The 27,372-nt window shown below is 30.9% G+C and overlaps 1 protein-coding gene across 2 annotated transcripts; it reads right to left on the minus strand.

Moving 5' to 3' along the window:
• Positions 1-7: 7 nt before the first annotated feature.
• LOC134681330 (merlin-like) lies at positions 8-27,361 on the minus strand. Of its 2 annotated transcripts, XM_063540910.1 has the most exons (16): positions 27,080-27,361; positions 25,388-25,516; positions 21,775-21,981; positions 20,448-20,599; positions 19,341-19,416; positions 18,002-18,136; positions 16,912-16,986; positions 15,396-15,509; positions 14,783-14,905; positions 14,099-14,230; positions 12,439-12,524; positions 11,458-11,563; positions 10,362-10,409; positions 7,277-7,401; positions 6,627-6,786; positions 8-5,181 (listed from the first exon to the last, which is right to left on the minus strand). In XM_063540910.1, the coding sequence occupies exons 1-16, from the start codon at positions 27,185-27,187 to the stop codon at positions 5,131-5,133; spliced, it is 1,827 nt and encodes a 608-aa protein (XP_063396980.1). In that variant the 5' UTR covers positions 27,188-27,361; the 3' UTR covers positions 8-5,130. The 2 variants fall into 2 exon arrangements, with proteins under 2 accessions (XP_063396980.1, XP_063396981.1); XM_063540911.1 differs by lacking the exon at positions 10,362-10,409 and having other exon boundaries at positions 9-5,181; positions 27,080-27,360.
• Between the last annotated feature and the right edge of the window lie 11 nt (positions 27,362-27,372).

The raw sequence follows: 27,372 nt of genomic DNA on the forward strand, positions 1-27,372 counted from the left end.
TTTTGATATTTCAGTTTATTATAGATAAATGCCATGTTAAGACAATTGACATATAATCAACTCTGCTTTAAACAACCTAAGTATAAAACTAACTGGTGATAGTAGCTATGTTCTGATATAAAGTGCAAACAATTCATTTTTTTTATAATTTCATTTCAAGAAACATGCATTATTGTCTATATGATAAAAACTACCCTGTTTTTTTTATTTACCAAGTAAAAGGATAATCCTTCAGTAAATTAATTCTACAGCATAAAAAGTTAATTTCATCTTTACACTTGTGATAATGACTTGCCTCAAATTCTTTTGATTTATACTCTACAAGGCAATTATTTCTTTGATATGAGGAAACTTTTTGAGGTTTCAATTCTCATTCTTTGAACAAAATGAAAACACATTTATATTTCCCTTCTTGCATACTCAGAGGGAATTTGATCATTGATTTAAGTCATGAACTTCATCTTATTAGAAATATTCATATGAATACTGTAAAAATCTCCAGGATACTCTATTTCCCATTAAGATTCACACTGTTCTTTTCACAATTTTTTAATTTTCTTGGTGTCTATATAATTAAGTAAGATACAGTTTTAATATTGGCCACATTTGTGTTCATTCTGAATATCTAAATGTAAGTTGTATTTTTATGATAATATATAACTTATATAACGTTTAAAACATATATAAAGGTTGAGATTGAACATGAATGTGGCAACTTCCATTTTTGACAAAAAAACATCTGAAAAGTGACATATTATGGCATAATTGATAGATTTTTCATATTTCAGCTTGAATAATAGCGTCTTAAATTACTAAATCAGTTCCGATCTTTCTTATAAACTAATTGAATCGACTGGATTAGACATTAAAGTGTTTAAAATGTGTCAAAAATCCTGCATCAGATGAACTTGAACTTTGAGGCCAAAATCTGCCTTTACCGGACCTACTCCTTTTTGTGGATTTTGGCGGGGGTAAGGCTGATCATGGCTTTAAATGTTGAACAAAGTATAAATTTCCTCTAGGCTTGTAAGTAGACTTTGGCAAACCATTAAATCAGATATCTACGAAAATACATTTTTCTCAATCCATGAAAAATTAGTACTCTAAAAAATAAGGAATCTATAGTGTATAATAAAGGAGTAGGGGCATTAAATCCTATTTTTGGCCCAAGAAAATGAAATGTTTGATAACTATTTCAAATTGGCACATAATGTTAAGATATACATATGGTCAAGAAATATAAATGAAAAACATTAAGATTTTTATCTGATGAGGTCACAATTACGTCATAATATGTACTGTTTTCACAAAAACGATGAAAAATACAGAATTTGTGATGTTTTCTTACTTTATTTCCATTGTGGAAACATCCTGCTCAGCTGAGAAACAACAAAATAATTTAACAAAAGCTTTATTATAACTATTGGCATTATCTCTCCAAATATAAAGTTGTTTCTTGGGTGCACACATATTTATTCAGTCTAAAATATACTAAAAATTTGATGAAAAAACAAGGAAAATCACGAAATTTAACAAAATATGCAAATAAGGTTATGATTTGAAGCCATGGTAACTTGTTCGATGTCAAATTTGTTTAGTTTTTCTAAGTACCTAATACTTTAGACAAGTTTTCAGTAATTTCAGAATATGTATGATAACTTTAAAATTTGCAGTAAATTTTGGGCCAAATAAGGGCCTTATTGCCCCTTCTCCTTTGGAACTTAGAATCTAGTTTAGATAAAATCAAAATTAAAAAGAAGCTAGCAAATGCATGTTAAATTAGAGAGATGTTTCATATTCGATTGAAGCTTAAAAATTGGAGAAAACATTCAGCGGTTTTAACTGTTTTTGTGTCCGCTGAAAAAAGAAATTCTCAAACAATGCCAACACTTGTACATATTTCTTCTAACATTTACAATCTCTAGTAGGTCTTGATAAAAATTAAATTGACCACATGTTATAAATAATGGAACAAAAGAGTGATGTCATGTACTATACACATTGTACATGTTTTTGAAATTCTGACACATATACAAAAATTCAGTCCAGCAGGCTTTTTACAAATTTTATAAAAAAAAAAAATGTTTTATACAATCTTTCACAAAAGGCAATAAATAATTCCAATGATTTTGATGTCAATATACAATGAAATATGAACTAATTTGATTTCTTTATCTTTTTTGAACACATTTCATATAATGCTACATTAATCAAGGGTCATATAATGACCTTATTCTTCTCCAATTTCCACCAGCCAAATGTGGCTTAAATTGGGATAACAATTATCATTATTGAGTAGTAATTAGAAAATACATGGGAAAGATCTCATGTCCTTTTATATCTGATACACAATTGTGTGCTGCAGAAAAGGGGTATGGAATCTGATGTACAGTAGTTGTCATTTGTTTATGTAATATATACGTGTTTCTCGTTTCTCGTTTTGTTTATATAGATTAGACCGTTGGTTTTCCCATTTGAATGGTTTTACACTAGTAATTTTGGGGCCCTTTATAGCTTGTTGTTCGGTGTGAGCCAAGGCTCCGTGTTGAAGGCCGTACTTTAACCTATAATGGTTTACTTTTTAAATTGTTATTTGGATGGAGAGTTGTCTCATTAGCACTCACACTACACCCTCCTATATCTATAGAAAATTCAACTTGAATATAATTGTAGTTGCTGAAATTTTAACTTCCTAAATATTCAGTAACTTTGTGTTATATTCATTGTTGTCATAGTGTTGGTACTAAAAGTTTCCAGTAATGCTTTTAAAAAATATCTCTACAACATGTATGCACCATCATTTGTGTCAGAAATTTGAACCAAAAATAAAAACAACATTCCTATGAAAAAAGAACCTTGTGAACAAGTATAGTCAGGTAGATCAGAAAACAAAGACGAAACCAAACCAGGCTTCATTTGACAATTAAATGTGTAATATATACAGCTTTGCTGTAAAACACAAAATTAATAAATAAATAAAATGAAGTATGGTAAATGAGAATAATCTGGTTACATTGCTATCTGTTAAAATGAATGAGAAAAGGTAAAAACATACTTCGAAATATTCCCCACAACAAAAATAACTTTTACTCTTAGTAATGTTGTATACAACAAGTAGATATACAACCATAAATGACCCATCACTAAAATATAAAACAACCGTTCCTACCCTCACACATCGATATTTAGAAAGGCCCTTACCAGATGAATATGTATTTATATTGGTAGAAAGACATTATATACATTTGTAAACTTCAGTGTCATGGGTAAAAAATCAATTTGCAATTGTTTAGACTGGTATCTTGATGAAATATATACATGAATAAGAACCAGAACCAGTCTACATACATTATTCTACATGAAACAACAAATAATAGCACAAATAATATAAATAGCTAGAAAAAGTATTGCACATTATAAAAGCATACTCAATAATAAAATATCAGATCTTGTTATGAAACTAACAGAGCATGAAACTTAACAACAGTATTCACTGCCAAAAATAGCACTTAAAAGATGTGTATCTTGTACACATACCAATCTCAAAAGTCAAAATACCATATTTTGTATTCATATTGGTAAAAAAGGTATCAACATTCCTAAAGCAACTTTGGAGCATGGATAGACATTTTATTACAGTGTCTTAGCTATTAATCAAAAGTAGAGAGGCACAGTTCACCTCTTCCCATTGTGTAGAACTCTCCACCTTTAGGTCACCCATAAGAATTCTGTTTTTTTTTATTGCCAGTTAGAGAAAAAAATCTTTATATAAAAAAATGAACTGATTTGTGTCATATAATTACTTGGGTAGGCTGTTTTTATAGGTGGTTTGAAAGGCAGCAGCAAACAACTGTCATTTTGACCTTATATTCCTGTCCTATATATGGGCTTCTGTTGTCTGGCGGAAAATTAATACTTTTCAATGTGACAAAGATCTTTACAGCCCAAAAAATACTATAAACCACGTAAAAATACAATATCACTTCAAAGAGAGGCTATAGTTTATACCAAAGTGACATCAAACTCGTAGGTCCATAACAAACTAACAATGGCATGGCGACATGTACCCACTAAAACCATGGCAAACTTTTTCATTTCTTTTATATTTAAACATGATAAAGTGTCCCCTTTTTTTACAAGATACCACACATACATGCCCTGTATCTTAGAACTGTGTCCCTCTTCTAAATCTTAGCTCAAACAGGATTACTTATTAATTCCTATGGTCAAATCTTAATATTAAAATTACAATTTCTATAATTGATGCGATTAAAAAGTCATAATAAAAATCATTTTATCTTTAATCAGTCACTTTAAAAAAAAAACTTCATATTTTGGCAGTGTTAGCACAAATATTGACACTTTTCAAGTTTGGTTTCATATATAAACACAAATAACATTATAAAATGTAAAATATAAATATTTCCGTATAAAAATGAAAAACTCATTTCATGTGTGTCCAGGGTCTGGATGGGGTTTACAGAACAGAGAAAATGAACCTGAAATACAGAAAAAAGGCAAAAATACAATAGAGAAAATACAGAATAGAGAATATTTTTTGGGCTAAAATGAAAAAAAATAGAAAACAAGAAAGAATGTGTCCACAGTACACTGATGCCCCTTAAATTAAATCCTACAGAATTCAAGAAACCCCATCCAGACTTTCATATCCCCCTCCCCAATAAAACTTCTATGTATTTTCAACAAAAATTGTGAAAATTTGAAAAGCACTGTTACCATTCTCCATACACATTTATACATTTTAATAGCACATTGTCAAACAACTGTCTAAAAATATGGTTCATTCACAATTTTGTTTCAAATCAAGGTTGTGAATTGTGTTGTTTTCCTGGTCATAAATGTCAGCACAACAAAGGTTCATGCTGTAGTTAATAAATTATTGCTTTTTAAACTTTATAAATACCATTTAAATGCCATTACATGCTTAAAGTTTATTAAGGACACACATTTAATATTTTAAAATTATAAAATATATTCTGGTGGATTATTATCATAATGTCATTTTCAAAGTACTATATCCAACAATTCAACTTGATAATAGCCATGAATCACATCCAATACAAAGAAATACTTTCTGGCACCAAATACTGATTAGTTATATAACGGTTATCATAACTGTTCAAAGAAGGCTACTCTAGACGAAGTTGTATTGGCTTTGGCCTGAAATAGAAGAGTTTAATTAAGATTTAAAGATCAATAAACTTTGTGATGTCGCTAAGTTTTTTTTATTAACATTTATAATGAAAAGTAAAGAAAACCCAAGACATACTGTGGGCTTAGGTGGATTTTTTTTTCAAGACCTGAAGTACTTGTTTTATGGACTTTGCTGGTATTGGTGAGCAACAAGTTTTTAAAGGTTCAACAAAATTCAATAGACAACTTTCAAGTTCGATGCATTTCCGTCAAAAACTCTGGTTTTAGTGAACATCATTCATGCGTTTAGGGGCATCATCGATTCCATTCCAATGTTGAGCGAGTGGTTGGAAAATTATATTATTATATTACATGATTTATTCGGCAAACTAAATTCTCATAATAGTTGACAATCAGCACTGCTGTTATTAGAGAATTATGCTTAAGTACCTACGAAACAAAAAATATTTCTAGTTTATCCTGAACAATGATGATCACTTAGACGCTTGATGAAGGTTAATAGTGCAGGGATACAGGCGACCCCTCTATCTGGTAAATGACGTCACAAAGGTGCGCCTAGTTTTTTCCAGTGACGGATGAACTCGAAAGTGGTCTATTGTATATACTATATGCGCAATCAAACAAGTGAAAAGCTCTATGAGCCTCACTTTTCTCTCTGTTTCTAAAGGTTGTGCAAATAAATTTAATATGTTCCTACAATACAGGGATATTGTTTACTGTATATATTATGTTTACTGAAAATAGATAGTAGATCATTGAAGTAAGTGAAAAAGTGTCACATGTTAACAGATGGAGCTTATTCCAAAAGATCAGGACTCCATAAACTATAGTTGACGAGTAAACTAAGCAATATGTCTTCCCTCTCTGAATACAAACTTTAAAAGTCTAGATGTTGTCAATGGTTGCGCTCTGCAATATTTTTTGTTGTTGATTTCTTTTATCATAACCAGAATGATGTTTTTTTTAAATGTTAAACTTTTTGTCAAATATTTTTTTAAAACTTGACTTCTTTATGATATGGGTTTTGCTCAGTGTTGAAGTGTGTACAGTGAGCTGTAAGTTATTTACACACTCTTCATTATGTCCTGGTAGATCACTCTTCATTATGTCTCTGGTAGATCACTCTTCATTATGTCTCTGGTAGATCACTCTTCATTATGTCTCTGGTAGATCACTCTTCATTATGTCTCTGGTAGATCACTCTTCATTATGTCTCTGGTAGATCACTCTTCATTATGTCTCTGGTAGATCACTCTTCATTATGTCTCTGGTAGATCACTCTTCATTATGTCTCTGGTAGATCACTCTTCATTATGTCCTGGTAGATCACTCTTCATTATGTCTCTGGTAGATCACTCTTCATTATGTCTCTGATAGATATTTGTCTTATTGCCAGTCATACCACATCTCCTTTTAATATATATACACCTTCAAATTGTAAATTTATTTACCTGTCTGAGTGTTGAATATTTACTATCTCCTCTCTGTATACCATCTTCATGTAATCTATCATAATCTGTTTCATTTTCCTCTACTTTTAGCACTTCTATTTCAGTTTTCAGTTCTCGTAGCTGGTCTTGAAGATGTTTAGATTTCTCCATGTATTCCACCCTGTATTTACAAAAATAGTTATAATCATCACATTTAAATTGATCGATGATGTTGATGGCACAACTGGCTATTCATCAGCGGTAAAAAAAATTGGTTGAGGACGCCTGAGTGCCCAAAGAGAATCACTGACTTTCAGCAAAACAACTGACAATCTGTGTCTATTGAAGTTAGAGTAGAGTTCATCCACCATGTGCAGGGTTCTAACTAATAACCTCGGTGTTGACAGGCTAGTGATATAGCAATTATACTTCTATGGCTATCAAAGTTGTCTGTTAAATAACTTCTAGTGATAAATATTTGTGAATACTTAAGTAAAATTCATCACAAAACATTTTTCTTGTGGAAGAAGCATATATACATGACATGATACATTTAGCTTCAATTAAAACATACACAAATCAGTTTCTATGTAGTAACCATCATTATTGCTGTTAAAAATATATATATATTAGTTTAAAATAAATATGAAAAACTGCAATTTTTTTTTTACCTTTCCTTCTCAATTTCAAGTGAGAGTTGATCCATATCACCAACTCCAAACAAATCTCCTCCAAGCTCAGCTTCAGTAAGATCTGTTGTTATATCTGATGTCAATTCTGGCAGTTGATATGAGGGCTGAAATATATCAATTAGATAGTAATAAGCATGATAAGGTCCATTGCTATTATTTTAAGAAATAATATACTGTGTGTAATGTATCTTTTTAAACTAACATATAAAGTTAGAAATGAATCAACTTTATTACATACATGTAGTAGGGGTGAACACAGGGGTTCCTTGATTAATATTACTCCCCTATTCTCTTACCCCCCCCCCCCACCAAGAAAAAATGGACATGTAATTCTGTCTAGCATATTCCTATTTTTATCTGCCCCTCTTCCCCAGTTCCAACCCTCTGCCTGCCACTTCCTTCCCCATACTGATTCCTATGTTCACTTATCCCTGTACAAACCCTCAATTAGGGACAACATCAAAAGCTCTATGTAGGATAAAAAACTTAATTCACATAAGTTTTTTCACTGACCCCCCCCCCCCCCCCCCCCCTCATCCCCCCTATTAACTTAATTTGGGAAAAATTGATTTACCCCCCCCCCCCCCCCCCCCCAAACTATTTGATTTAAGATTTAAGTTTTTTTATCCTACATCGATCTTTTGATGTTGTCCCTTAGAGCCTTCATCTTTACATGTAATGAAAACCTAATATTAAATCACTCTTATCTAAGTAAAACATTGTTTTGGATTGAATAGCAAATTTTATTATAAAAAGGTGTAGTGTTCATTTTGTTAAATAAGTTTTTTTTTCTTCTGTTGTTATCTCTAGGAAGTACACCACTAATTCATGGTCCCATTACTTTCTATGTTAAATTCCTCTATTTCAACCAGGCACACCTCTTTCATTTTAAGTTCAAATAAAGTGGCAATCATTGCATGTCAAAGCAACACTTTATGGTGTCTTCTACTGAAAAAATCAGCATACCTTACATTGCATATAAGAAAGAACTGGTTTCCGGAACTTCAGATGTACCAAAACAGGTTCTTCTGATCTGACAAACAGACCAAATGTACCCTCTTTTTAAAAGTTGCTGCAGTTTTTTAAATATTTAAAATTAAAAGTCCAAAAGTGTTCTACAATGACCACCAGTCCTTCAGCTTTCATTTGATGCCAAAAATACCTAAATATCTTACATATTTTGAAAGTTACACTCATGCGTAGGAACAATTTTGCGTTAAATATGTACTACTTTCTGGTATGTGCTTTCTGGCCGGGCCCGAATTAGTGGTGTTACACCTCTAAGAGTGTTATACTCAGGTCACTTTATGTATGTATTTTTTCTGTGAAACAAAAACACGGTATGATAATATCTGTTCATGTTTTAAAAAAAAATCTACTAAAGTTTTTGTCATGCAGTTTTGAAAAGAGTAAACAAACTAGAAAAAGATCCAAAATAAAACTAACAATACAATTTTTTTAAAAATCAAATCAAAATCCAGAATTGATGCAGTGCAGACAAGCATTTAAGGAAACAAATATATTGGACATATTTTGTTAATTACTTCCTACATAAATGATTCTAATTACTGATAGGATATCTAAATTCAAAACCCTTTGTGAGCATTTATTATTGCAGTTATCAAACATTCGCAATAAAATGCAAGATAAATTATTAAAATTTTAAGAAATGCTGCATACAAACATACAAATAACACTTTCAAATTAAAAATTCTAGGTTTTGATTAAACAGTCACAATTTTTGCAATAATAAAAACATTGCAAACGTTTGGAATTAAAAATCATCTAACGATACATAATTGAAAAAAAAATGAATATATTTCTTCAAGAATCTATAAAATTAAGGCATATACTTAGAAATATAAAACCTGATATTGACAAAATCACTATTTTATAACTTTATACATTCAACCACAAAGTACAAAAAACATTTGGCACATATAATAGCAAATAAAGCAAGAACAGAAAAAATAGATTTATTGAGTATAAAACACTGCAGATTGAATCTTTTGTACAACTGGTACATTATTGGAATTTTATCAAATTAAATTCTGGTCAAATCTTATTTAAATCATAATAGTGGACTCATTATTCTTGGTAGATTTATCAATGTTCATGGATTCTGTGTTTACAGGTAAACCACAAATATAAATGCTGAGAAAGATATAATTCCATGTATTTTTTCAACTCATTCCCAAGTTGTTTTGGTGCAACAGTTGATTGATGTCAGGCGAGTAAAATTATCAGATTAATTTCAAATTCAAAATCATCAGATGATTTTTACTGATATCATAAGGAAATCATGGCATTTCCTTGCTATCAATGTAAAAATTCACTGTAAACAAAGGTTTCTTTAGAGTAGGTTATATAAAAGTTAACTACAGCTTGTCTTGGAGATTAAGAAATGTGTCTACCTTTTTCCTCTTGTATATTTTTTGTAGGAAAGTTCCCCTAAAATATTGATTGATTGATTGATTGATTGAAATCACTTTCAGCACTATTGGCTGTTGGTCAGATTTTTATTGGAGAAATAACTTAATTAAGATAGGAGTCTAGTGACTTGCTACCTGCCTGTATCCTCAGTGGGGGTTTTATTGGGGGGTTTTGATCCCAGATCCCACTTACTGTTTTGTGAGATTCCTGTATCCCGCTTATACTATGTACGTAAGCAAATCTCATTTTTCTTGTAATTTCCCATGCCCTCGAGACTTCATTTCCTGTTTTCATAGCACAATAATTTGATTTTCACGTGTCACGCTTACAAAAAATTGTCAATCCCGCGTAAGGCTTAGACCCCAATGAGACCCACTCAGTGTTGATAGGTTAGTGATACAGATTTGAACTTGTTAGGCCACCTCATAATTTAGAGTATATTTACTTTACTGTATAATATAGGATGGAATAAAGGGATTTTGAGTAATTATCAAACATGTTGACAGCTGAGGGATGGATGGACAGATGGACAATGGTACACCATAATACGTCCTGTAAACGGGCGTTTTAAAAAACATAACATTGAACTATCTGCAGTGCTTTATACAAAACAAATGTCCTAAGTGCATACTTGAACCTGTGTATTATATAACGGAAGACAGAAATCAGTCCAGTATTGCTATAAATGTAAAGATATATGTATAAAGTGTTGGAGAGAATTACACATATAAATATATATAGGAGGAAAGAATCACAGCAAACATGTAGGCATACATAATTACTTCAGTATAAAACTGTTGCTAATTCTACAGTAGAATGTCGTTGTGTCGAAAACTCTGATAACTCGATGTATTTTTCAGTAAAGCTAAATTTCTAGTTTAGACAAAGTGGGTATTTTTCTCTGATAAATCAATCTTGTTCGATTCTGAATCTAAATCTTACTCATAAATATTGAACATACATTTACAATAACCTTGGTGTGTCAAAGTTGTAAGTGCAGGAAAATTTTAAGGACAAGAAAAAAATTAAGACTGATTAGAAATATTTGAATAAGAATGAACATGTCATGTAAACCTTTTATTTGCCAAAATGTTAAAAAAATATGTTTGTAGATGACAGCTTACCTGATAATTTTGGAACAAATTTAAAGACCTAAGTTTGGTCTCTATGACTTTGACTCATTGAGCCTGGACTGTGTATGAATATATATATATAACTCAAAAAGTAGATCCAAATATTCCTTGTACATTTCTTTGTTATGTTATGTGTACAGCAGACTATTTAGAGACTTTTTTAATGGCAAACTTGAAAGCAAAATCAATTATAGTTCAAAGAAACTGCAGTATGGAAAAATATTAAAAAAACAATGGAAGATTAAATGCCTAAATGCTGTTGAAATCAAATTGTTCTCTTATCTTAAAAAAAATATTGGTACATATGTTTCCATACTTCATGTGCCATCAAAGACTCAACTATACTTTTAGTCTTGTTGAATTTCAGAAAAAAGAAAATAAAATTCTACAAAAATGCTAAATGGCTAAAAATAATTATATCTAATTTGAAACCACTATAAGTTCTCATTCAATTTGTATCATATGTATCTACAATAGAAGAATTCTTGCTAAATGCAAGAAAAAAAGCTAATTTTATTAAACCTTAACCATTTTCTTTACAAAAACATGATTAGTAGGTGATCCTAAATTTTTGGAGAATCATAATAAACAAACCTGATAAACATTACTCCTTGTTATTTCCATCAGCCTCTCTTTGGCCATCTTTTCTGCCATCCTGGACTGTAATAAATCTACCTTTAATTGTTCAGCTTCTTTTGCTCTGAAAATAAATATACATAATAAATATGAATATTTTTTTAAATGCATAAAATTAATTAGCTCTTTTTGCTGGAACGGTGACCTATAGTTGTTAATGTCTGTGTCATTTTGGTCTCTTTGGCAATCATTCCACATCTTCTTTTTTTTAAATAACTTCTTTTTGCCATATTGAATTTGATTAACTCCCCTTATGAATAAAGGATCACCTATGATGAGTTTATTTATTTATTTATTATGCATTAAGGATCAAGATCATATTCCTTTATCCACATATTTAGGTAATGTTACGTGAATGTGAAGTTTCATTAATCTCTTAAGATGTTTAAGATGAGTTACTAACATGTAGTTTATATGAGTGCAGTTTTTTTTCACGCTGTCTTGAAAATCTATCAATGGCCATGGGCTGTTTTCAGATGTTAGGTCATATTGTTGTCCCTTTGAAACATTCCCCATTTCCATTCTCAATTTTTCTAACAAAGCACATGGATAGACAGGGGCATTCCTATATACTCTTAAACAAGAATGTGTCCTAAGTACACGGATGCCCCACTCGCACTATCATTTTACATGTTCAATGGAAAGTGAAATTGGGTAAAAATTCTAATTTGGCATTAAAATTAGAAAGATCATACCATATGGAACATATGTACTAAGTTTCAAGTTGTTTGGTCTTCAACTTCATCAAAAACTACCTTGACCCAAAACTTTAACCTGAAGCGGGACGAACAAACAGACGAACAAACGAACGGAGGCACAGACCAGAAAACATAATGCCCCTCTACAAATGCAGGTGGGGCATAAAAACATTGTTTGCATGATGTTTATTGATACAATCAGTTTTTACTTATTCATGTTATTTGAGTTAATGTAAAATACCTTCTTTCTGAGTCCTCTAACAACTTTGTAGCAATCATCTCAGCCTCTCTGGCTCTATACTCCATTAACATTCTCTCTTCCTCTGTCTGAATATAGAGGACATACATAATTACATGATCATTGGTTACTTTAACATATCAGACCAATAATATGTGTGATGCAACATGGAATATACTGCAGTATGAAAATCATAGAAGGGTGATGCTTTTTCAACATAAATTCTTCTAAAAAATAATCCAGCTTTTCTATGAGCACCAGGGTTTCCGCTGGCGGTCGCCATTTTCGCAATTTGCGAAAAAATAATAATTGTGGCGATTAAAATTCGTCATTGGCGAAAGAATTTGGCGAAAGAAATATATTAAACGATTTATTTTCAGCCATCTTGTTTATTTACTTTTTTTCGGGTTTCTCTGACTTGACCGATCAGACAATACTTGGAATTCACCTTGAACTCGTTTAGATTTTGACAGAAAATCAATAATCAGCTGATTGCATTCATAGCTATCGACATCAAAGGACTAATTAATAAAGGTGTTGATTATTTCATATGACAAAATGATATGGTTAAATGACTTCTGTCACATATCACAAAAGGGATTTAAAAACCACTTAGCGACGCACGTGTTTGAAGCAAAATGTGTACGCTTCCTCTCCTTCTTTTACAGATAGTCAAGAAAAGAAAATTGTTGTTATGACGAAAAATGTTGAATAACAAGAAAGGTCTCTGATTTAAAACTTTATCATTTAAATTTTATATAGATCATTGATTTGAGTGGGTACTTCAAAGTCGTTTCAGTTACACACGGGTTTCAAACATATAGTTTGACTAATTTACGATGGTCTAGAAAAGAAACTGTCGTTATGAAGAAATCTATTTAAAAGGTTGGCATGAGAGTAACCCTTCAATGTAATGACTACACCTCACACGAGGGATCAATTCCATGTGATAAGATGCTTCGTTTTGTTGTAAAACCCACTTTTTATTTAGGGGGTGGAGTAAAGGAAAATTTTAAAAGAAAAATATATTTGTGTTACTTGGCGAAAAAAATAATAAAGTGGCGAAAAATATATTGTTTTAGCGAAAGAGGTGGCGAAAAAAATAATTGACCCAGGGGAAACCCTGATGAGCACTTTATACAATTAACATGATTAATACATTTCCAGGACATAAAGAAAATCTGCTCCTGTAAATTCTTTTTTATCATTGTAAAAATTTCAACCAAAATAGGTATGGCAAAAACTTTAAAAAACATGTATTTTAAATCTTGATAGCACTATTTGTATGCAGCATGTACTGAAATCAAAATAAATCATCTCTCATTTTTGATAATTCAATGATAAAATAATTGTGTACAAAAAAATTCTAAATCTACCGTATCAAAATACACAACTTACATGTAATTGTTTTATTGTCCTAAACATGCATGAAATATTTGCCACTGGACGTTAAGCAACCAACAATTAATCAATCAATGTAATTGTTTTAAAACTTAAGTTCAATTCTCTCCAAAAAATATATAGAATTTTTACGGATGAGAATTTTTCATTGAGGAGCCGCCCTTAAGACCCATGCATACTACAGAGGGTCTCTTAACCATTAAGGCCGGCAAACTATACTCTCAGTACAACCTTGGATACCCTTTACATAATGTTTTGTTACCTTAACAGCAGACATTTTAAATCTTTGTATTTCAGCCTCAGTTTCACATGTTTTCTGATTTAACAGGTTTGCCTCTGCTTCTGCCAAATCAGCTTTTTCTGCCAATAATTCTGTTGTTTCCTGGGATCTTTTCTGAAATTAAAGACATTGTGTCAAAATATGCATATGCATTATAGGAATAATTCCTAAGTACGAGAAATTAATCGGATGTGGATTCAGTTTTATTCTACAAAAAAAACTTTTTTTTTTTTTTTTTTTTTTTTTTTATATAGTTTTGCAAAAACATTAATCTAATATCCACTTAAATACAATGTTTCACTAACCTTATGAGAAGGATGACCTTTGAATTGAGGTTCTAAATGCATGATTACTACAGTGGGACAAGATTACAGTGACCTAAAGAGACAGGTTTTTGTTTTATAGAGGTAACTTTTATAGTACATTTAACTATACTAAGAATAGATCCTCTTTGTGAAATTTAAGTGAAACTTGATAAAAATATTCATTCGATGTTTCTTATATATGTAATCACAAGAAAATGTATAAAACTTTGACCAAGATTTCACTGTAGAAACAAGTGACAAATCAAACCATGCCTAAGATTTCACTTTAAAAACAAGTGACCAATCAAACCATGCCTAAGATTTCACTATAAAAACAAGCGACCAATCAAATGATGCCTACCAATTCTTCTTGTGCCTTCCTCACATCATCTTGTAACAGTAAGTACTTTCTTTCCATATCTTCTTTCTCTCTTATAGCTTCTTCTTTCAATTGCTTTTCTTTCGCTAATCGGGCTCTGTCTTGCTGCAAAATACAAATTTTTAAATAAATTCATGTCACATGTATAATACAGATATTTAAAGTCTTTTATTTGTACTTTGTGGATGTATTGTCTGTGAATATGAATATTTTCAAAAACATATTCTCTGCATTATACAACAAAACAAGAATAATTAGGAATACATTCAAGCCCTAATGTATTGAAAAGAACTCTAAAATGGTTTATTTTGGTGGCGTTGAAATTTCACTATTTCAAGGAAAAAATAAGAAGCAGGTTTTATAACTTGTGTCTTGTTCTGATATTAGTAAGAGATCTAACTGATGTGAGTTAATGTTTTCATGATTTTATTGTTAATATGAAATTGGCAAAAAATATCCCTCAGGATATTACTTTTTATTCTTTTTAACTGTACAGGAAAAAATATATTTTAAGTATGAAGGTTCTACTGTACATGAAAATTCTATTTCAGTCCATCAATGTTCAACTGTACATGAACAATAGGGTAAACATTACCTGTCTCCTGACTTTTTCTTCTCTTGCATGAGTCTTCATCTGTTGTATCTCCATTGAATCAGGTCTCCTCCTTCTCATGAATAATTCATGATTGCCTACACACAATTCTAATACCTTAAATAAATATAAAACATCCGTTAACATTTATATTTGTCCTCTTATTTTTCAATATCACAAGGACCATAACTTCTGGACAGTAAAGTGACAATCATTTTATCATCAGTAAAAACATATAAAATTTGAAAAGCTAAGTTGAGCTGTACATTTTTCAATCTCTCAAGAACAACAACTCCTGAAGGGTGTGAAATGAAAATTATCAATATCAAACTTTAACTCAACCTCAATTTTATCATCAGTAACAACATATGAAATTTTTTAAAAGTTTGTTTGAACAATTCATGTCTTAAAGCATGGAAACGACTGGAAACACTATTTTTCAATCTTTCAAGAACCATGAGTCCTAAATGGTGAAAGGAAAAATCAGCAATATAAAACTTGACCTCCATTTTTTATTAGTAACAAAAGTTTCAAGAGTAAATGCAAGGACACTGTTTGGCAGCTGCCCAACATACCTCTAAATTTGGTTAATAACATTTTTCTGTTTAAATTAATTCATCAATTATTAAAGACCGTTTCATCATCATACATTTTTCAAACAAGTTTGTGATGTTGAAACCTATTTAGGAAACCTTGCATAAGGGATTGCATTGTCAATATTGACAATGCAATTTCCCAGCTTTCACGGCTAAAACTGTACCATTTTTACTATGAAGTTTTTGAAAAAATCTTATTCAAGAATTGAAAGTGCATCATGTTCATATGCACTACAATTTTTTTCAAAGGTCAAAACATAGGGCTGTGCAGCATATTTTCAACGTTTATATGCCCTGAACTTTTCAGAGCTTAAATTAACACTAATTTTCTTAACTATTCCTACATCGAATGAAGGGTAACCAAAGATTTCAATGTAAACAATATGCACATGTAAATGTACTGGTAACATTCCCAAGTTATGTCTATGTGAGAAGGAACAAAGAGAGCATAACGAACCAGTATGTAAACAAAATTAATTTTCAATGAATATTCTAAATCTACCCAAAAGAGGCGTGGTTTGAGAAACAGTTATATTTACAAAGTGCAACCTTGAACTACCCAATATCAGTCATAAATAAATGTACCAAATTTACTACCTGTATGCAATATTATACCTGTCATTATCGCTATTTTGTGCATTTTTCCTTTGATCCTTTTTTGTGATAATTTTTCATACCATGCTACTCATTTGAGATTGAAAATTATCGATAGAATCTAAGGAGGCATGTGGTGTTGCTAATGAAATTGACATGAAATTGACTAACGTCCTCATACGCCATTCATAGGTAAAATAGCAATAAACAGATTATCATTTGTCATCTCAACATGATTGCTTTTCTCGCTTTCCCCGTACCAGCTCAAGCAAGAAAATCAATCTCGTTGAGATGATCAACAATAATCTATAAATACTGTCAATACTTACAAGTTTATTGATCCGTAACTTAGGAGCAGTAAAAACAAAATCACTAGTTTTCTTATCTAATGGTTTGATTGTAAACTGAAAAGAAGGAAAAAATACATTAGACATATCTAAGGAGTAAGTAAAACTCTACATAAAGTTGTGGATAAAAAGTGCATGCAGGCAGACAAACAAAAGTGGAAATTAGACTGAGTCATTGACTCTATGGCCAAACAGTTAAGTAAAATGTTTAGAAGTAGTTGTTTGTTGATGTGGGACATAATTGTTTTTCGTTTTTTATATACTGTGGATTCATTTATTTTCATGGGTATCAATTTTCGTTGATTGCAGAAAACTTGCATTTTATTAGGATATTTGATTTCCTGGTTTACTAACATCTACTTGCAAACCTTTATAGCTAGCTGTTTGATGTGAACCAATTCTCTGTGCTGCTAACCACACTTAGCTTAGACCTATAATGGTTTACTTTTACAAATTGAGATTTGGATGGAGAGTTGTCTCATTGGCACTCAAACCACATCTTCTTATAAATATATGCATGTATCTATTATAGGAAAATGTGGTTTAAATGCATAACATAAACCTTCTTAAATATTTTAAAACATTCATAGGGAGTCTCCCCTCAAAGGCCTTTAACCGATCAGAATGTGATAATTCATCTGTGGTCCGATAAATATATAATAACTATCCAAAACCAAATTATATTTGAATTGAAACAATAACAAAAAATAAATAACAACTGCTTTAGCAATATACTTGTTTTCGTTGGAGTACAATAAATAAATATGTAAATTATCTCCCTTATTAATAAGTTTCATAGTTGTAAATAAATTTTGTATAGTAATAATATGATAACAAATTGGTGTTTAATGTCAAGTGTCAAAGTATTTGGTTTAATCTGACCAGGAAATGTGCACGCAACCCACACAGGCAGCTCTAGTAATAAGAAAACTGAAGTGTAAAATTCTTTAAATCTTTCAAATAAATTTATGACAACAAAAATTTGTTCAAATCAATGTGGTTCTTTGTTCTTTTGTGTGTTATCTATACACTGTGTTAAAAAATCACATATAATGCTCTATTAATATCTTACCTTTTTGTCTTTAAATGATATATTCTTTACTTCACTCCACGGGAAAGTTATTTTAGGGGTTAGTTTATTATCACGCTCATAAACATTCAATCCACTGGCATCAACACCCAACCACAAGTCTGTATTACGTTTATTCTGAAAATATAAATTTTGAGGTAAGTTCCAATTAATGACCTAAATCTTGAACTTCATTGGTGGTCGTCTATTGGTGTATCTTAATGTTTATTTTCATTTTGAGATCTTCCACAAGCCTCTGTTAAAGTCATATACAATTTTATCAGACTTTGATGATTAACGGCATGATTGGTACATGTCTATTATTGAAGACTGTATGTTAACCGTTTAGATTTCTTTTGGTCACTGGGTTGCTGTCTCATTGATTTAAACCCCAAATCTCTTTTAATCAATATACATACACAGATTTCTGATTAGACATGCTGCAATAAAGAAAATTTCGATACTGATTTTCTGAATTCTAAATTCTACTTGTACGGCATAAGTTTTTATGAAATTTCTAACGATAGAAAAAAAAACATACCCTGAATAAAATATTTCCACTGATTTGTGATTTGTTATCTCTGAAACACTATTAAAAGACAAAAATCCACATAACACAAAAACTGGAATCCATATGAGAATTTAGGCTGAAAATGACTTTTTTATTGTACTTTTTTTCTTCATGACGGAGGAGATTGGTTGAGAATTGATCAGTACTCAAAGTTTTAACAATTATGTTTATTATGATTTTTCCAAGTCAGACATCTCAAATAATAGATATGGTATGATTATCGATAATTTGTATATTATCCCTTTGATCTTACTGCCTAATATTTTTGAGTATCAACGTACTGGCTGTATCACTAAAAATATTAGGCAATACATTGTGTGACGTCATAATTACCAATAAACAGAATATTATGTAGTTTAGTTTTTGATACTGACTATATCATGTGAAATATCTCAACTTGCCCTAACAGGCTCGTCTAGATATTCCACATGATATAGTCAGTATCTAAAAACAAAACTACCTATTATTCTATATTTATCAGTGACTTCTATCTAAAAGAGTCAAAATACAGTCAAATTAAGCAACTATAAGTCATAGCCTTCAACAATGAGAAAACCCCATAACTTTAAGCTAAAATTAACCCTGATATGATTGTATTTGTTATGGTTACACAGCTATATTGCAACTAGACCTCGACAAAGTTGCTGTTATGGTTACACAGCTATATTGCAACATGCTGACACCTAGGCAGTATATTTTCTAATAGCTTTTAATTGTTCTTGAACTAATCAATTAAAACTATACCATGTAATGTGTATTTGTTTAGCTTACTTTTATTTGGAAATAGTTAACACCATACATTTCTAAGTCTTGAGCAATCTTTAAATATTCCATCTCAGCTTCATCTCTGAAAACAGATTTAAAATATATTATACACGTAACATTTCTTTTATCCATTATCATTGATCCAGCAGTAAACATTTTAATAAAATTTGATCAGGTTTATTAAAGCTTTCATCAATATCTCTTGCGTTAGTAGCAGAACCTGATAAAATTTGGGAAAAATCATTTACTAAATGATTTTTTTTTTTTTTAATAAGCATTGTGTATAAGTTTCATTTATCATTTGGTTGAGGTAAACTACAGTTAGAGAACTGAAAGGGGCATAACTCTAGAATTGTAAAAGTGACGCTACCCAAAATCAAACTTGATCTTTACTTGCTTTATGGTAATAAGCATAGTGCATAAGTTTCATAACATTTAGTTGAGACAAACTTAAGTCAGAGAATGGAAACAAAAAATCCGGCTATATCTGTTGTAAAGTGGTATATTTCTAGAATGGTAAAAGTGACACCACCTAATTTCAAACTTAATCAGGGTTACAAGCATTGTGTACTAGTTTCATAACATTTGGTAGAGGCAAACTAAAGTTAGAGAACAGAAAACCAATTTAGGGACGTATGTACATACAAGGGTTAAACTTAATGCCCCGTTCGCTTCAACAGGGGCATAAATATGTCTACTGTTCAAAATTTGAACACTAAATTTTTCATAAACTAGAGACTTATTCATAGAAAATGGTTTACAGCTTTATGTGTGCAATTAAAATTGTTTTCTACATCACAATCAATATATCATTCCTTTCAAGCCCATAATTTATGTTATAAATTGCTATTTTGTATATTTTTCCTTTGATCTTTTTTTCAGAGAATTTTTGATATCACACTACTTGTCTTCAGATAGAAAATTAATGATTGAAAAAAATAATAGTGCATGTGAGGTTGTCTATAGATGTAAATATCAACGACTTCAATGGCAAAATAATCCTTGATAGTCTGTTTATTATCATCCATGTCCTGTACAGTTTTCGTGTAAGTTATTGAGGGCACTGTCCAATAAAAGAGCGTATCGTAAGCAGTGATATGACTTAAAACTCACCTTGACATCCCCCTATGATCAGCATACCATTCTTTTATTCTTTCTTCCCACATCTCAGCTGTCATATGATACTGGTCTATCACTCGCTGGGGTAACAGATCTTCACTCGCCAAGATACCAGGTTTATATGAACTTGGATCATAATCCCCATACTGAAAATATAATATGATTTATACAGACAAATTCAAAATAATATTCAACATGGAATGCACCCTAAAATTCTGTAAACAAATACTAGTTTGAACTGATTTTACAGGGTGAAGATGTTTAAACATGTCTATATTGTTATATATACAGCGTCATAATATTTTTCAATATGTACAATGATGTAGACTATAATATATTGTGTCAAATAGCAGGTAGAATGAGAGGCTGCATGTACCAAGCATTTTTATCCTGTAACTCAGTGTTCTCCCCAGAGTCTTTTAGCATCATCATGTGATCATGGTAATGTGATGCTATCTGAAATGGTTTTCTTATAGATTACATGTATGTTATGGATATGATGCTATAATTTTTAGAAACAAGATGGTATTTTAATTTGCCCTGTTTACCAGGATGCTAAATGAAATATCTGGGGAGAACACTGACTGTTTCAGACTATACTGTATGAAGTGGTACCAAATACCTTGACCAATTATGATTTGGCTCGTTTATTTTTCATCAAATTTTGACAAAATACTTACTTACTTTGAAACTTTGAACCTTTGACAATATACAACATTTCTGAAAACCTAAACCCAAAATTTTTATGATTTTTTTAAAAATAAAATTGAGAATGGAAATGGGGAATATTGGATACATGTAATAGCAGTTTGACAAACACTGAATTTTGCAGAGTTATTTCCCTGTAGTGATATGTACCACCTCAAACTGTACCAAATCATGAAATGAAATATTCTGAATATAATTCAACTTTGACAAATTTAAAGATTATTTCACAACATCAAAGACTAACTCTATGGAAATACTTGAACATCACTTATAAGAATTTTCAATGGTCAGTGACTGTATCAAAGCCCAAGTTTATACAGTCAGTGCAATTTGACAGGTCAAATAGCACAATACCATTACTAATTGATTGTAAGCAGACTACTGCATATTGTACTGGGAATTCATTTATTATCGAGGGTACCAGTTTTCTACATTTCAGAAAGTTTTAATTTTCGTTGATATGTGATTTCATGGTTATTAAAATTTGTATTCAGTTGAACATATAAATTCAAGGTTCACCTGTACATGTACCCATGAAACCCTCGAAAATTGGTATCCAAAAAATAATAATGAATCCATAGTATATTTTTTAACGATTGTCCATAAATCAAACCTTAGCTTGTACAGCATAAGATGCCAGCAGTACAGAAGCCTCTGGAGGGCAATATATGTCCATGTTCAGTATTGATTGTTTAACTTGGAGGAAGAATAAATGTTGAGTAATCTCTTGTATCAATTCCTCAGAGGCATCTTCAGCATAGAATTTCGCCAGGAATAAAAACTGTACTGGATATTCTTTTGGTATGTCTTGGTCTAGCACCTGAAGTGAAAGAACAAATGATATTATTATTTTACATTCCTTAACTTGAAAATGACTGCCTGTTATTTTGTCAAATGGTAAGACCAAAATAAAATAATATGTATGTTTCCAATTACATCTTTGAAAAAGGTATGATTTTATTTTGTATTTTAGAATTATTTTTTTTTATTGTGAGAAATTCTGACTTAAACAGAGCTTATTGAAAAACAAGAATGAGTCCAAAGTAAACGGATGCTCCACTTCCACTATCATTTCCATGTTCAATGGACCGTGAAATTGGGTAAAAAATCTAAATTGGCACAAAAATTAGAAAGATCCTACCATAGGGAACATGTGTACTAAGTTGCAAGTTGGTTGGACTTCAACTTCATCAAAAACTACCTTGACCAAAAACTTTAACCTGAAACTCCTACTTTCATTTTCTAAGATCAGAGGACTGTGAAATTGGGGTCAAAAGTCTTATTTGGCACTAAAATTAGAAAGATTATATCATAAACAACAAGTGTACTAAGTTTCAAGTTGATTGGACTTTAGCTTCATCAAATACTTCCTTGACCAAAAACTTTAACCTGAAATGTGACAAACGAATGGATGAACAGACGGACAGACAGACCTGTAAACATAATGCCCCTCTACTATCGTTGGTGGGGCATAAAAAACATAATGCCACTCTACTATCATGACTTTTGTAGGTGGGGCATAAAAATTACCCAAAAAGCTTTAAGGTAGGCTATTTCTAAGCTTAGGTATGTAAAACAGAACACATGTTTTTTATTTGACCTACTGAAACCACTAACTTCTTAGGTTTATTACTTTCTACAATTTATGTTTAAATTTTTTAATTGATAAAATCTTTGCTTTCACATGTACATTTATCAAATCTAGAAATATACTGTAAATTCAGAATTTTTTGCCAAAGTTTTTTATCAATGCAAATAATATCATTACTAGTTGGTTTAATACTGCAATAATTAGAATTTACTTGTATTCTGATATCATATATATATATATATATATATGTCGTGTACAAGTTGCGATTTTGTACAGGTAATAACATGTACAAAAATGTTGTACATGTTATAACTTGTATGATGCAAAAATACAAGTTATAACATGTACAAAAGTACCCGATACATGTTATAACCTGTACAAAATATTGCTTAAAAATGGTTCTAACTTGTACAAAATTTTAAAATAAATCTTAAAGAAGTAAAATATACATTTAAATTCACCAATGCATAAAGAACAACAATAAATAGGCCAGAAGAACGTGTCTTTTTCTGTTAAGGACAATGAACACAAAGTTTCATGAATAATGTTGGCAAAATGTGTTTTCATGTTATTGTATGTTTTATGCAGTCCATCATGATTGAAATAAGTGTGAAACTATTTACTAAAAGCTTGCATTCCTCAATGACAATTACATTAGATACTAGTTTCTAAATTCTTCCAAAAATTTAAGAATGATTCTTAATAATTTTGGGAAATACTCCTCCCTCTCTTGTTTATAGCATGCAAAGACTAAAACAATGTCGTATATGCTTACTCTGTAAAAGCAAGAGAGAGCTGAAATAGTTTTCATTGGACCACACTTCATTATCAATATCTTTGGATCTACTCTTTAACATTTTTGGCCTTCAGCATGACTTTTGTAAATTTATAACTCACTTTTTGTTTATAAACTATAAGATCCTTGCATGAGGTGAATGTCATTTTGATGTTTTAAATATATATCCTCTACTTTGAAAGCATTTATTTGTAGCCTTTGGATGTTTTCTGCTCCATTGGCCGGTTGTTGTCGTTAGACACATGCCCCATTTCAATTCCCAATTTTATTTGTTTTTACACATCTATCCTGGCCATCCTCTTATGTCTTTTAGTGTCAACTAAAATAAAAGTATTTTACCATTGCCTTCAAAGTGGACACTCACAATTATAATTCATCAAATAAAGATATGTTCATAGATAGTCATAAGAGGATCATAAGACATGTCCTAAGAAAGATAGGTCTTAGGAATGCTTTGTAATACCAACCCCTGGACATTAACTGTATCAAAAAAGGACAATACACACTAACATGAAGGAATAATACAGTAAAAAAGTTATGAAAATATTATTGAGGTCAATATCATCTGTTATTCCATATTGGTATTATTTTAGTAGTTTTCTCTATATGAATTTGATTTTAAATAAAAAAGCATATTCACCTGAGAAAGTATTATTCACCGCGCTAAACGTCACTCACTTTTACATGCTACGTTATGGTAAAATGTTTCATGTAAAATTTGTTTTGGTATATGTTTGTCATCAAATACATTTTCTTTCCTCGGAAAATGGAATAAAACAATTACTCTCTTTTGTTTCGGCAAATACCGGGTTTTATTGACTTTGAAAAACTGATATTCACTTTTTCAAAAGTCAATAAAACTGCATATTTACCTCATCAAAAGACAGTAGTTGTATATCATTCTGTTGCGATAATAAAAACATATTCTTATTTTTTTATTTTGTACAAGTTAAAACCATTTTTAAGCAATATTTTGTACAGGTTATAACATGTATGAGGTACTTTTGTACATGTTATAACTTGTATTTTTGCATTATACAAGTTATAACATGTACAATATTTTTGTACATGTTATAACCTGTACAAAATCCCAACTTGTACACGACATATATATCTGTAAGCAGCTTTTTTTAAAATTGCAATAATTAAACTTACGTATACATTTTTGTTCACTTTTCAAAAGTTGCAATAATAAATGGGTGCAAGAATTTATTGTAGCACAAACTAAATGTTGCAGCTAGAATACAGTAATTATATGATAATACAATGTAATATGGCTATTCTAATTATCGTAGTTACATTAAAATAATATTTAACTTCTGCACTTCTTGTCTATAATCTTCATCATTTTCATCTTTTCATCATGTTAATGTTTTTGTGTCAATACACAATATACTGCTATTCTAAGAGTGTATACCAGGTGGCTGATTGTTTCAGTTTAAAATATATCTTGTATACCTCTAGCCAATGCAGAAAAGTAAACGCATAACAATATGCACATTAAAATTTGTCTTTGTCTAGACATAGACACAATTTGTTATGGAATAGATGGACAGTTCATTTTTTTAAATAAAAAAGGCCGTTAGTTTTCTCGTTTGAATTGTTTTACATTGTCTTATTGGGGCCTTATACAGCTGACTATGTGGTATGGGCTTTGCTCATTGTTGAAGGCTGTATGGTGACCTACATGTATAGTTGTTAATGTTTGTGTCCTTTTGATCTTTTGTGGATAGTTGTCTCATTGGCAATCATACCACATCTTCTTTTTTATACAGACAGACGCACAGAATGATCACTATAGAGAGTTCACCATTTGGCAGGGCCCTAATTAAATTATACCTTTTTATCAAATTTGAGCCATGCTATATATCCTTTCGTGTCAACATACTGCAGACCAAAGTACCATGTTTCTCTCAGACCGATTGTTCTACACACCAATTCAAATAAATCTTTACCTGTTGCCTTGTGCTAAAAGTAGAATAAAACTTTAGTTACTAAAATATCTAATATGTACTTACACCATGTACACATTGATTAAAGTTGATTTTATATTACTTTAAGGTATCTTTTTTTCATATTTTGTCAATGCTTGTTTGGTTTTTTTAATTCTGAAATAAAGAAGAATCTTTGTTTCCTATTTATTGTTGATTTTCAATTTTTCAACATTGATGATCCTGAGGCCACTACTAAACTTCTTAAAGTATGCATATTTCCAAACTCATTTGCTATGCATATCTGCCAACTTTTCAAAACATCCATGTGGGTTTTATGTTCAAAATGGCTAATTTACTCCTACAAAACCATTAAGGGGCCTGGCCTTCAAATATATAGAGAAGTAACAAATCAAGATATTTTATCTTGAAATTGTAGATATTTTAAGTTTAATATGTATTAATAGAAATACAGGTTTTTTAAAGACAAAGACAAGTATTACAAGAACAGGTGAGAATGTGTCAAGAATTTATACCACACCAAAATCTGAATAAGTTTCATAAATTCGAATGCCATTAGCATAAATTAAAATAAAAGTAGGAAGAACAAACTCATGGCAACACACTATCCAATAATTGAAGGATTGCTAGAAACTGAAAGATTTGACTTTTGTTGTTTTATCGCAACTCTACTTTTAAACACAGCTTTTGATTTATTATGTGACGGCAAGTTTTTATTGGTTGAAGAAGCTGAGGTGCCTAGAAAAAACCCACTGATCCTGACTTTTGATTGGAAAACTGACAATCCAAGTCCATTTAAGATTGGAGCCGGGTTCAACTCACAACCTCATTGTTGACTAGCAGTAATTTACAGTAATATGGAGATGAAGTCCCCAATAACAGTAGAAAATTCAACAACAAAAAATTCAGGAAAATTACCTGAATTTTTCATTGTACTAATAAACTCAAAATCGTTCTATTTTTTTTATGTCATGTTTTGAAATCCCGGACCTGAGTAGAAATCTACAATGTACTTCCTTTTTCCAGTCTTGTTTGTATGAATCTTTCAGTAAAATATATATATTTATCAGTCTAGTATAAATAGGAAGGAATGCAATACCAATTTCATTTTTAATAATTCCTTGATATTGAAAAACGTTACCTGATGATAGCGTTTCTTTGTTTACATTACATATGACGTCATAACTTAAATAACGTCACAACTAAAATCCCTAACAAAAGAACCAAAATCAGAAATGTTACGGTAGTTCCGTTTCTTTTTTTTTAACCGTATTTTAAATAGGTTACAAAAAAATAATTCATACACTGACTTCGTCCCCATTCACAGGTAATGCCTGCCTCATATTAACTACAAAGACAACTCTCATAGATCTCAGAAACTGAAAGAAGGCGAAAGACTCTGCAGGTGAACGAACACTATCTGGGTACGAAATGACTAATTTAAAATAAAATTATGTGTGATTTGACTTCAGTGTGATCTATATGTATTTCCTGTTACTAAATAATTTAGTAGCACAAAATATCATGTTGGAGACGATTTTATCAATCAATACGACACAGTAATGCTCGAAATATTCACCTCCACAGTCGTGAAATCAAGTTCTGCATCCATTGTTGTAACTTTCACAGCAAAACTTTTTGAGCTACCTGAGGCCTGAGCAGCCTTTTTCATATTAACAAAAGGCATTGTGGCGTTTTATAAGTCTATCAACTAATCAAACACTTTTACATGGTGCTCATAAAACGAATAACCGATCCCTTTCATCTTCATCTTTCACATTTCTTCAATGTTTTCATTTTTCATTGAAGTTTTAAATGCTTTACAAGCCAATGCTAATACCGTTCTTGTAAAGCGCTTAGATGATTGCATTT

This window comes from Mytilus trossulus, chromosome 8 (genome assembly GCF_036588685.1).
Source record: "Mytilus trossulus isolate FHL-02 chromosome 8, PNRI_Mtr1.1.1.hap1, whole genome shotgun sequence".
NCBI lineage: Eukaryota > Metazoa > Mollusca > Bivalvia > Mytilida > Mytilidae > Mytilus > Mytilus trossulus.